This window comes from Chenopodium album, chromosome 11 (genome assembly GCF_948465745.1).
Source record: "Chenopodium album chromosome 11, dcCheAlbu1.1, whole genome shotgun sequence".
Lineage (NCBI taxonomy): Eukaryota > Viridiplantae > Streptophyta > Magnoliopsida > Caryophyllales > Amaranthaceae > Chenopodium > Chenopodium album.
The window spans coordinates 13,502,699-13,515,070 of record NC_137844.1 but is presented as its reverse complement, the minus strand read 5'-3'; the positions used below and the strand labels follow the sequence as shown (position 1 = coordinate 13,515,070).

General features: G+C 34.8%; 1 protein-coding gene across 1 annotated transcript; it reads right to left on the bottom strand.

The window, feature by feature from the left end:
* Positions 1-371: 371 nt before the first annotated feature.
* LOC145567411 (putative serine/threonine-protein kinase At1g54610) lies at positions 372-7,936 on the bottom strand. The gene is made up of 7 exons (XM_081626682.1): positions 7,251-7,936; positions 6,870-7,160; positions 2,670-2,987; positions 2,260-2,487; positions 1,779-1,879; positions 1,513-1,636; positions 372-982 (listed from the first exon to the last, which is right to left on the bottom strand). The coding sequence occupies exons 1-7, from the start codon at positions 7,563-7,565 to the stop codon at positions 629-631; spliced, it is 1,731 nt and encodes a 576-aa protein (XP_081482808.1). The 5' UTR covers positions 7,566-7,936; the 3' UTR covers positions 372-628.
* Positions 7,937-12,372: the final 4,436 nt, after the last annotated feature.

The following is a 12,372-nucleotide window of genomic DNA, read 5'->3' as shown; positions in this document are numbered from 1 at the left end:
TAAATATGACTGGTTATCCTATCAATATGGAAAAAATTTTATGGGAAGGACTAAGGTACAAGTATATACAATATATAACATTAGTGAAATGTAGGTGAAGTGAACACTAACTCAATCTTTTAATGCTTTATTGAAAGTGTATAGCAACCTATGAGAATAATGTGAGTAAAATTGTTTGAAGAATAGGGGGTAGAACCCATGAGGCCGTAACCTAGCTAGAATTGAATCAAAAATATACATTGTCATAAGCTCCCTTAAAATGTTATTTGTAAGTAAGATTAGAAAGTTCAATCTGTTGAGGCAAAAGAGCTAGTAGTGGCAAACTGGATGGTTAAGTGTGAAAGAGTTTAAGTTGCTTTAAAACGAAGGGGTAAATAATTTTAATTTTGAATGAGTCATTAATAGAAACTTCGTAGCATATAGACAATATCAGACACATCAAAATAGGTAGCATTAGCTATGACCAACTGTACAACTAACCTTGTGTATTAGTATACAAAAACTTCCAGCACGGTTGCGTTCCATACTACACCTCCATAACTTAAAAAACTAAAAATTTTATGACCACAGTTATGATTGAAGAATGTCCCTTCAGTTTGTGAAAGGGAGAAGTTGAAGATGCGCGCGCTTACTTTCTACTGCTAGATACCCGTGTCATTGACCCTTTACCCTTGAACATTAGATCCATAGACAGCCCAATGGTTGATGGTTTCCATGCATGGAAGAATTTCCACGACGAAGCCAAGTCCTGATCTTTACTGGTTCTCTTCTTCCTTGAAGTCCCCTCAGCAGGCGTTACACTTCTTGATTTTGACAATGCAGGCTTCAAATGTGATGTATCAAAGGAATGCTCAGTTGGGCCAAAGGACAGAGGACCGTTACTGGCAGTATCCAGAGGAACTCCAACAGCTCCATCTTGATGGGGCGGAGGGAACTTTTCGCTTTTGCTCTTTGCATTTGCTTGTGTCACAAATCTCATCCTCTGGAAAACTCAAAGGTAGATAATTAGTTGCTGTATCCCATAACAAGACAGATATCTGTAGTATTTTTTCTTGCAAGGAAAACAAATTCATCTCTATAAATACTAACACAGGAATATCAACTTATCATAGTTTTTACTTGTGGCACTTTTAAGATATTAATCATCAAAATTTTGCATTGAAACTAAACAATAATAAACAATGCATGTATTTTAACTTCAAAGGCATTGTTCTCTTCACCTGAATTTCGCTGATTTAATGGAATTTAAAACTGGATTTCAGTGAAAAGATTTTGACAAACCAAAACCAAGTTTTAGTGATTAAAGTTGAATTTTACGGATTCTGTTTAGTGTTTTCCTTATATAAAGTAGCTGATTTTAACTGGATATCATTTGCAGCACATTCCTGAAACTACTGATGAGACATGCAATTTAGAAGGCAGCAGTGAAGAAACCCAAAAAAGGTTGCCAAATATAGTGGAAAAAGCAAAAGGGAAAAAACAGAGACATAAAATAAAGATTGTTCAACATACATCCAAATTTGTTTGTAGCTCGGCATTTGCCTCTGGAGCAGGAATTGCACGGCCAGCCCGGTCACGTATTCTAACTCTCTTGGCACCATCAGCAATGCTAGATTTTCCACTTAAGCCCCTTTGCCTATGACGAAGGTGGCAATTTGACAGTAAGCACTATGAAGATAACTGGCAAATTTAGGGAAAGTATAACAATATAAAACAAGTGCAATTTTTTTTTTGAAATAATGTAAAACAAGTGCAATAAAAGTGGAGGTAGTGTAAACCTTCTTGCAGCTTCATCCCGTAGCTTTACATCTAATTCTTTGCTGGGAGGATACTTTGGCAAAGTAGACGGCTCACAAGCATGAGGTTCAGAGGAGAAGAACTATACATGCAGGCAACCAATTAATTTATGTAAGCTTACATATTAAACCAACCTTTTCTTTCATCTCATTTGGGGAGGGGGAGGGGGTAAGAAGAAGACACCATCTTTACTTGCAATAGCTAAATAGCACAACCAATGTATGTATGCGAAATCAGATCGTCAAACTAAAAAGCAATAACAGCCAATAAGATCAAGCTGAGCAGCCTAACTGCTATTCAAAATCTCCATTTCTCTTTTTACGCCTGAGATTGTTCTATTTGTGGAAGGTGGACACATGTTGACAAGTGAATAATATAAATTATCATACATGACACAAGGAGTTCAAAGATGAGCCTATAATTTTTCAGTTCAAAACATGCAGTGTCCAATAAAATACTCACTTCACCATTTAAAGCGTCAGTAGCAGTGCCTCGTCCTTCAGGATCTATTGAAAGAAGTGAGTCAACCAGTGGGAGGGAAGAAGGGGGGAATTCTTTAAAGGTCTCTGAAATACAACGCTTGTAGGGCTGCTGTGGCTTGAAAAGAGTAGCATTTGGTAGCTTATATTTTTTCCAGTACTCTTCGGAAGGAGAGCCGCACAATTTGAATATCTTGTGAAGCTGCTCTACCTGGCCACACAATAGATATAAATGTGAATTACAAGTCTAGAACAAAACTTCAAAACATTTAGCCTAGAAAAAAACATGGTCAACGGTGAGAAATGTATCCCAGACAAGGATGAAGGACATATAGCAAAAATGAAGCTTAAAAATTGTCAATCAAATCATGAGATCTTGGAGAAATGCAACACCTCGGTCCGTCCTGGCATAATTGGCTTTCCAGCTAGTAATTCTGCCAGAATGCAACCAGCACTCCAAAGGTCAACACCAACACTATAATTTGTGGCTCCAAGAAGCAGTTCTGGAGGACGATACCACAGGGTGACAACTCGACTGGTCATAGGCTGCTTTTGACTAGGATTGTAAATTGTAGCTAATCCAAAATCAGCTATCTTAAGAACTCCTTCATTGTCAATTAAGAGATTGGAGCCTTTAATGTCACGGTGCAGAACTCCATTGTTGTGGCAATGCTCAAGCCCAGATATTAGCTGCTTCATAAAACACTTCACCTAAAAATCATTCAGTGATCACTAATCAGTCGGCCTTAATCATTTGAATCAGGCAGCTAATAAATGAAACTCAGAGCAGCAAAAACACATTTAGCGCATGAAGTCATTAAATTGAGATACAACAGAATTGGAATGGATCAGTGTGTAGAAGAAAAAGAAATAGTATCTTTTTATTAACACATCCAGCTATACATAATATCCGAGCAAAAATCTATTAAAGAAAGATTTGAGCAAGCTTTTGCCTCAATGGTCAGGGTGGCAGCCTTATTTTCATTCTTTACTTCGTTATCTATCATAAGCTTGCAGTGGCATGTGCAGGCAGCCAGTCACAGATTATACCAAATCTTCAGTCATTTATTAATGATTCTCTCACAAGTCGTAAACTGCAGGTACCATTTCAACAGCAAATCTACAGCCTCACTGTCTCACAAAGGGGAGTCATACTGCACCAGTTAACAAACAACAGAACGTAATATATTAAGCTGGCACCAATCATAAGGTTTTTACATTCATCTCGAATTCTTGAATACAATAAAAAACTTATTCATTCAGAAATCCTATTCAGTGTTAAACCCCTAAATTGTTTGGGTTACCTAAGGAGAAAGTATCAAATATAAGTTGAATTTATTTCTTTCTTATTGATTGTCAAAAAAAAAAAAAGGGGGTGAATTCAGCAATCCCTATAAGAGTGCATTTGGGAACTCAGCATTCATTTCAAATACTGGAATTCAATTGTGGAATTGTAATTGATGAGTTTTAAATCCAAATTGTGTGTTTGGATCATAAAGTTTGAATTCCAGGAATTCTGAAATCATATTGTACTTGAAGTTTCATTTAGGAGGCAAATGGAGGAGAGAGAAAATGAATATTAGAGAGAAGAGAGAAAGAGGAATATTGATTGAACCTTATTGATTAAGCATAGAAATTATTATCTCCTCATAAACCACAAGCTCCATATTTACACCCATCAGTTTATTAATCCATAACCATCGTCATAAAAAATTCAAAATTTCATCTCATATAGCTACTGTGGCTATTATTCAGACAACAAATAGAAGATAGAAAAATAAAAGGGGAAAGGTTAGCGATATGATGTAGCTCAGAATTTGAAATTACAACTTTACTAAAGTAATTTAAAATTACTAATCTACAGAATGTTTTAAAGTGTTGTGGATTTAGATGAAATCTACTTACAAATTTGTTTGTTTGCCAAACACTTCATTTGCTCCAATTCTAGAATTTCAGATGAAATCCTAGATCCCAAACATATTATAAGTGTTTTTGGAGTATTTTCAACACTCAAAAAAGTTAGTATCATGTAGATTGAATTACATCAAACTATATCTATTTGTACATAACTAAAACACTAAGTGGCTATATGGTTGGGATTCTTGGGAAGGTGGGGCCGAAAGGTAAGGGAAAGGAAATTTAACCCTGTTTTTCCTTGGTGATTGTTTAGTTGACATTTTTTTTAATTTCTTTCTCCCCTTTTGCTTTGCAGCGTTTCCAAATATTGCTCTACACAGATTCTCCATCCCAACTTGGGAGTTGAGAATTTCCCCAACTTCCTCCACAGTCCACACCATGACTCCCCTTGACCATCTTTGACCAATTAACTCCATCACCCAACCACCAGTTTGACCCAAGTCCACCAGCCACTTCCATAGCTTGACCACTACCAAAGTATCAACCACCACCATTTGCACCGCCATAAATTTATCATCACTAGTCACCTCAAACACCAAGTTAATACCGCATGCCATGATAATTAACATCCTAAACCCCATGGCCATCACAAGATTCACATTCACCAACAATGTGCCACATACTCACAGTCGTAACCACCCTGATCACCAACAAATTAGAGAGAAAAAGAAAAGGAGAGACATACATCAACATTCTAATTAAAGATTTAAATGGTGTATTTTGACCATGAATGCTCTGGATCCAGAGATTTGATGTTCAAATTGACCATATTGTCCATATCCTTCTATAATGGTGGAAGGCAGTGCCTTCAGTTGCAATGGAAGATGCCACATGCCAACTGTAACCCATTATCAAACTTGCCAGCAGTGGCTTGGTTATTGGTGAAGAGCAGTGGTGGTTGTACTGTTTGTAAAATGCCGGCAGTCAGAAGAAATGGCTGGAAGTTAAGAAAGAGAGTTTGATTCTGCTTGAATATGCATCTGTGTAACATACAGTTACAAAGGGTTTCAGGTCACTTTCTTCATTCAACCAAACAGCATAGGGCATTGGGGGATTTTGTAAACTTTCCTTTCCAGCTTTCTTATCTCTTTCTCAATTTCTTCTTTCCAATGAGGCCAACCAAACAGCCCCAAAGTTTCAATTTCTTTATTTCATACTCCAAGCTTCGTCAAACCACATTTACCCATTCAGGATGAAGAAAGAAGGAACTCGTATCTTTATAATTTACATGAGAATGAAGAAAGATGGTTAGTTCTGGATCTCCAGAGTCCCAAAATGTCTTTCACACCCTTTCTCACATATTAGCACCACCCAATTAAACTTTTTTAGAAAGAATGTCATTGTTCATGAATAATCACAGGCTGCTGTGAATCTCCCAAAGTAATCCTGATATATCTACCTCAGACCATCAACATGTATTTTTCCCTAAATCTAGCTGAAGCCTAATATAATTTCCAAAAATGCTGTCATTAATTAAATTTAAGCTCAAAGACAATGATGAGATTTCCAGGGAAGAAACAATGTCCGGTTTCATTGAATTTTTTTCCCAGGAATGTCTGATATTAGACAAATCTTAAGCTTCTTGTCATAGACTTCTGAGAGCTGATACAGTATACACTAAATCCACAGTCCTCTTAGGAACTGAATCCATCCACAGATCTCTCTGATGCAACTCCATGCAAAAAGGAGGGGAAGACTGGAAGAGCTTAGACAATCTTCTCAAGATACTTAGTAAGAAAACTGCCAAATCCAGAGATTTTTTTTTTTTTTTTTCTATAGAAACATTTAAGAGTACAACAACCAAATATTATATTCTGATTCAAGGGCTAGACCACTAAAACATGATATTTAATGTGGTTGATATGCTCCTGGGTATCAATTGCCAGATGAAGTCCGACACAACAATTTAAAATTATATGGCCAGAAATGTGTTGCATCCAAACATAGTCTCACTATCAGCTTAAACATGGTTAGCAGTAAGGCCGCATAAATTTAAACCTCTCCAAACCCCACCTAAAGCAGGGCACATGCTATGTTGTTATAGCTGTTAAAATAAAGTTTTGCATCACAGATCCAAATAAGAAGACAAACATAAGCAAAGCTTGTAAGGGAAAACAAACATAAGGGCGACAAACGAGTATTGTACTCTGGACTTAAAAATTCGGATAAAAACCGATAAATGTCCAATGAACCACAATAACTCCCAGTCCAAATGCTATTGCAAAAACCCAGGCATCTAATCTTAGTAAAACAGTCACATCCTGTACTCTCAGCTGCTTGGCTTTTTCTATCAGCAGAAAAGGGGACAGGATAACTCAGACTTTCCCAAGTAATAAGAAGACAAACTCAATTTAGTTTTATAACCACACAATTTGTAATTAGATACAAAAAATTTTGCAGAACTTGAGGCCCCCCATTGCTCAAGATTCTCCATTAAATTACTACTGTCAAAACTACTATCAAGAAAGAACCCAAGAAACTAAATGACAAGCAGCACAAATAATAATTAAAAAACCCCAAATTAAGTAAATTACAAAACTTCAGATTAAACAATAAACAACCAAACAAATCAAATACTACCCACCACCCAGATTTAGTTTTTCCGTTCAAATTACACTATCAACGTGACAATTAATCTCGGAAACAAGGAAAAAAAAAATCGAAAAAGTGAAGTACCTGTGGCTCAGTGAACTTATTACCAGCACCAAGTGAAGCAGAAAGGCCAGAAAGATCATGCTCCATGTAATCAAAAACCAAATATAGACTTGAAGACATTCGAGAAGTAACTAAACCTTGAAGTTTAATAACATTAGGGTGATCAAGTTTGCTCAATACTATAATCTCTCTTGCCATAAACTTTACACTTTCAGGCTCTAAATTATCAAACCGAACCTTCTTCAATGCCACTATATTCCCTGTTACCAAATCTCTTGCTTTATATACATTGCTATACGTTCCTTGCCCAATCTAAAAACCACAACAACAAAACAAACAATCAATCAAATGGGTATTCCGGATTTACTTTAAAAGGCGAAGGAAGAACTTTCAGAGACGAACCTTATCGAGCTTTTGGAAGGTACTAGCACGGCGAGGGGAGAACCGATTAATGACATCACCAACAGCGTCAGCAAGCCAAGTGGGCCACCCATGATGGGTAGTGGGCCCCCCTCCATAAGGGTCGATGACGTGGCGCCGGAGCTCAGTCGTAGAGAAGTTAGACGAGTAACGAGGAAGTTTACTGCTACTACTAGTATTAGGAGAAAGAGAGTCCCTTCCTAAGGAAAGGGAAGAAGCACGGCGGCGATGAGTTGGGTTTTCCGGCGCCGGCAGTGGAGGTCCGGCGGGTCGCCGCCGGCTTACGATACAACCCATTTAAAGGCGCCGCCGCCGTCGCATCGGGTACACGGGTCGGGTCGGGCCGAATTGGGTCGGGAGGAGAGAGAAAGAGAGGTGGGTTGTTGTTGTTGTTGTTGTTGTTGTTGTTAGAGGTGTAAGTAGAAGTAGGAGTGAGGGAGTGAGGTGGTAGGAGTAAATGAGGGGTATCTAAAAGGGGACAAATACATTTACTGCAAATTTGTGTGATTGGTTGGATTTCATTTCAATGGAAAGGAGGAGAGAGAAAATTTATGAGGGTTTGAGCTAAAGTTTTGCAGCTTTGCAATGGCAGAACTAACTTTTTATTGATTTCTTTTTTTTTTTTTTTTTTTTTTTTTTTTTTAGGAGGGTCGAATTGTGTTGTTGAGAAGAGTAGAAAGGGGAGTTTGACGATAGGAAAAAGACTGAAGTTGAAGAAAAAGGGGTTTATTTTTAAGTTTTGTTTATACATTTCAACTTGGGGCCCTCAGGTTCTCACACGGAGTTATAATTTTCCCTCTTTTTTGGTTAAGATCAAAGGTTTGTTAATTATAATGATAAATTTGACTCAACTCGAATGATTTAGAATCGAATTTGAAATTAGCATAGTATAAATTTAGTTGATAAAAATAATTATAATAATAATTACAAATTTAAATAATGATTCAATAAAATATAATTTAGGTTATGTTCAATTTAAGTAATTTAAGTTGATACTTCGTATTTGTTAATTTCATAAATAATCAAATTAGATTTTTTTTTTAATTAGTTATCACTAAAAACCTGTGAATTTATAATTTTAAAAAGTTATACTCGTAATTAAAAAATATAAATCATATTGGAAAAGTGTATATCAATACGAATCAATGACATTTTCAATTGACAATTCTTTTCTAGGAAATTTAGTTTAATCAAAAAATAATATTAGATCATATTATTCACATTTGGTTCGAAAATTTGAAGGCATAAGAAATCAGATCAAGTGAATTGAAGATGACCCTAGTCTATACAAATTGTTTTTGTCATTTTATTTACCACTTAGAATTTGTTCTGTTCAGCTTCAGTTCAGTTCAAGTTCAATTAGTTCAGTTTAATTCCTAATTTCCTTTTCTCATAAACAATTCATTTCACCTCTATTCAGTTCAGTTCAGCTAAGTTTAGCCTCAATCAGTTCAGTTCAGTTTAGTTGTTTTCAATAAATCGGAACATACCCTTACCCTCACTTCTGAATGCACAAATTTTGAATATAACTCGATCTTTTCAATTATTCAAATTATCTCATCATATATATTTTCCATTACATAAATTAACAACAATCTTGGTATCCGATTATTGAATTTCATATAACCCTTATCCAGTTTGATGTCAAATTTGTTTGAATGAGAAAAAAAATATCTATCTTTGGAGAAAAAAAAAATAATCCAAAAGAATATATATGGAATTATGGAGTACGTACATATAACTTTCCAATGTTTCATTTTACAAGGGATCTAACGTGCACGATATGATTAGCCCTTTGAGAAGAGTAATTACAGTTGTAATTATTTTTAAAAATGATTTTTTGTTCACGATTGAGGTTTACAGTTTACACATTACTCAAAAGTATATAACAATATTGAAAAAATCTCTAATTTTTAAAAGCTAGGAAAAATATTCTAACTAAGCTACTACAAAACTACAAGTATTCTGTAACATCTAAATAATTCAATAATATATGTAAATATTATTTATTTGTACAAATTAATATTGCAAGAAAAAAAACTATTACTATTCCACGATAGGAAATATACTCTAACTAAGCTATTACAAAACTACAAGTATTCATAATATCAAATAATTCAATAATGTTAATGTTATGAAGTATTTATTAGTACAAATTAATATTGGAAGAAAAAAAAACTATTACCATTCCACATACACTAATATCTTCTTACCTTTTTTTATTTTTTTAATTGGGGGCAAATTGATAAACAAACATTTTGAGGGATATAGTTGTCATCACACTATTAATAAGGGAATTCTCATACTTTTTATAAGGTGGGGAAAAATTAATCAAAATTTATATTATAGTGCTTTTGGTAAGTTTTTGGAACAATATATGTTTATTTTAGCGAATTATTAAGTCATGGGAGATTAGTAAACCCAATATTTGTAGAATATTTCTTCCTAAAAAAAAAAATGGAGAATATTTCAATGTTTGAAAGTGATGGTAGAGTGGTAGACACTTCCTACAGCTCTTTGAATTAGTCCATATATATATATACACACACGTGATACAAAGTACTCCCCCCATTCTTAAAAATTCAACTCACTTTACATTTACACGGTCTTCAATAAACATATTTTACCATTAATAACTTTTCGGCTAAGTATAAGTGAAAAAATTTAAAAAGTTGATATTTGAAAAATTTATCATTAGGGGAATCTAATAAGATCAAACTTGTTAATTTATTTTGATTGTATAAATCATAAAATGTGGTCAAAATTATTTTATTTTGACCACATATATAGTAAGTGAGTCGAATTTTCAGAAACAAAAGTAGTACTAGATTTGACATTTTTATTTCTAATATTTAATTTTGTCATTTTAATTGTTATAGCGTCAATCTCAATAAATAGTTTTAAAATACCATATTAAATACTTTTTTTCCCTAATATATAAATCAAAGGTAATAAAACTCTACACTATTTCCTATATATATATATATATATATATATATATATATATATATATATATATATATATATATATATATATATATATATATATATATATATATATATATATATATATATATATATATATATATATATATCAACGCTATTAATGGTATAAAAAGTCAATAATAAGTACAGAGTATTTATTTAGGGGGCGTTTAGGGCCTGTTCACATTTACTGAATTGAGCTGAGCTAAACTGAACTGAACTGATTGGAGCTGAACTGAACTGAACTAAACTGATTGGAGCTGAACTGAACTGAGCTAAAATGAATATTTTATGAGAGAGGGAAATTAAGAGCTGAACTGAACTGATTGGAATTGAACTGATTGAAGCTGAACTAAACTAAACTAAACTAAACTGAACTGAAATTAAGTAAATGTGAACAGGCCCTTAGTTCAAACAAATGAAAAAAATGGTATAAAAATAAGAACTTCAAAAGTATGGATTGAAAATTCATTATATTTTTTTAGAAAAATGATATGCATAGCCCTTAGGGATACATATATCATGGACTACCCTTACTTTCGGAGTTGTGAAAAAAAAGAATTAAAACCGTGGAGAAGAAAATTCGTGAACTAAAGAAGGGTCCTATGGATGGTGGGAAGCTGGAAAGGTGTAACGAGTTGGTAGTGGAACTTGAATCGTTACATAAGTTGGAGGAGTCCTATTGGCATGCCAGAGCCCGAGCAAATGAGCTTAGAGATAGGGACAAAAATACAAAATACTTTCATCATTAGGCAAGCGAAAGAAAATCTCAAAACAGAATTGCTGATTTATGGGGTGATGATGGGGTATGGCTTGAGCATGTAGAGAGTTGATTTGGAGCGCCTTATATCAACTTATTTCGAGAATATTTTTGCTACAAGCTCTCCGAGGAGTTTCCAAAATGAATTGGAAGGGATAGAATGTGTTGTTAGGGAGGATATGAATGTGGTGCTACACTGTGAACCGACATATGAGGAGATTAAATCTGCACTTTTTCAGATGCGCCCAAACAAGGCTCCAGATCTCGACGGTATGCATGCTTTTTTTTCAAAATTTTAGCATATTATTGGCCCTGATATTACTGCTAAGAGTTGGTGGAGAGGTGATGTGGACTTGAGGGATGTGAATAAAACTTGTATTGTTCTTATCCCAAAATGTACGTCTCCGTCACAGATTTCAGAATTTAGGCCTATTAGCTGTTGTAATGTGATATATAAAATTGTTTCGCAAAAAATGGCTAATAAATTGAAGGGGTTTCTAGACAAAGTGATCTCTCCTAATCAGAGTGTGTTCATACCAGGACGCCTCATCTCTGATAACGCACTTGTAGCGTTTGAAATTTTTCATACTATGAAGCATGGAGGGGAAGGTAAGTAGGGTAACATTGCTATGAAGTTGGATATGAGTAAGGCCAATGATCGGGTGGAATGGTTGTTTTTGGAAAAGGTGATGGATAGAATGGGTTTCTTGAGTGCTTGGATTGGAAGAGTCATGAGTTGTTTGCAGAGTGTAAATTTTGCTTTCAAGATTAACGAGCAAATCTCGGGTTTAGTGAATCCTACTAGGGGGCTCCGACATAGGGATCCTATATCTCCGTATCTCTTTTTGCTGTGTGCTGATGCTTTCTCTACTATGCTTGGGAAGGCGGCTAGAGATAATCGTATGGTGCTCGAATTTGTAAGGGTGCGCCTCAGGTGTCACATTTATTTTTTGCTGATGGCAGTATACTTTTTGCTAGGGCAAACATTCAAGAATGATCGATGATAGCTATTATTATTAGCCAATATGAGAGAGCTTTGGGCCAAAAAGTCAACCTCAATAAAACTGAAGTTGCTTTTAGAAAAAAAGTGTGCACTAACCGGCGGAATGAAATTATTGATACTCTTGGGGTTCGTGAGGTTGCTAGACATGAGAAGTACCTTGGGTTACTATAGACACCTGATTGTGTTTCCCCAAAAACCAAACCCAGTGATGAGTACTTTTCACGTCATTGATATCGAGTAAGGTGAAATGTTGAAGAGTCTCGTGAATTCTTTTGTTTTCTAAAATGTTTTAATAAAAATAATTCATTTCTGTTTTCGAAAATCATTCATTTCATATCCTATTTATGAAAACGTCC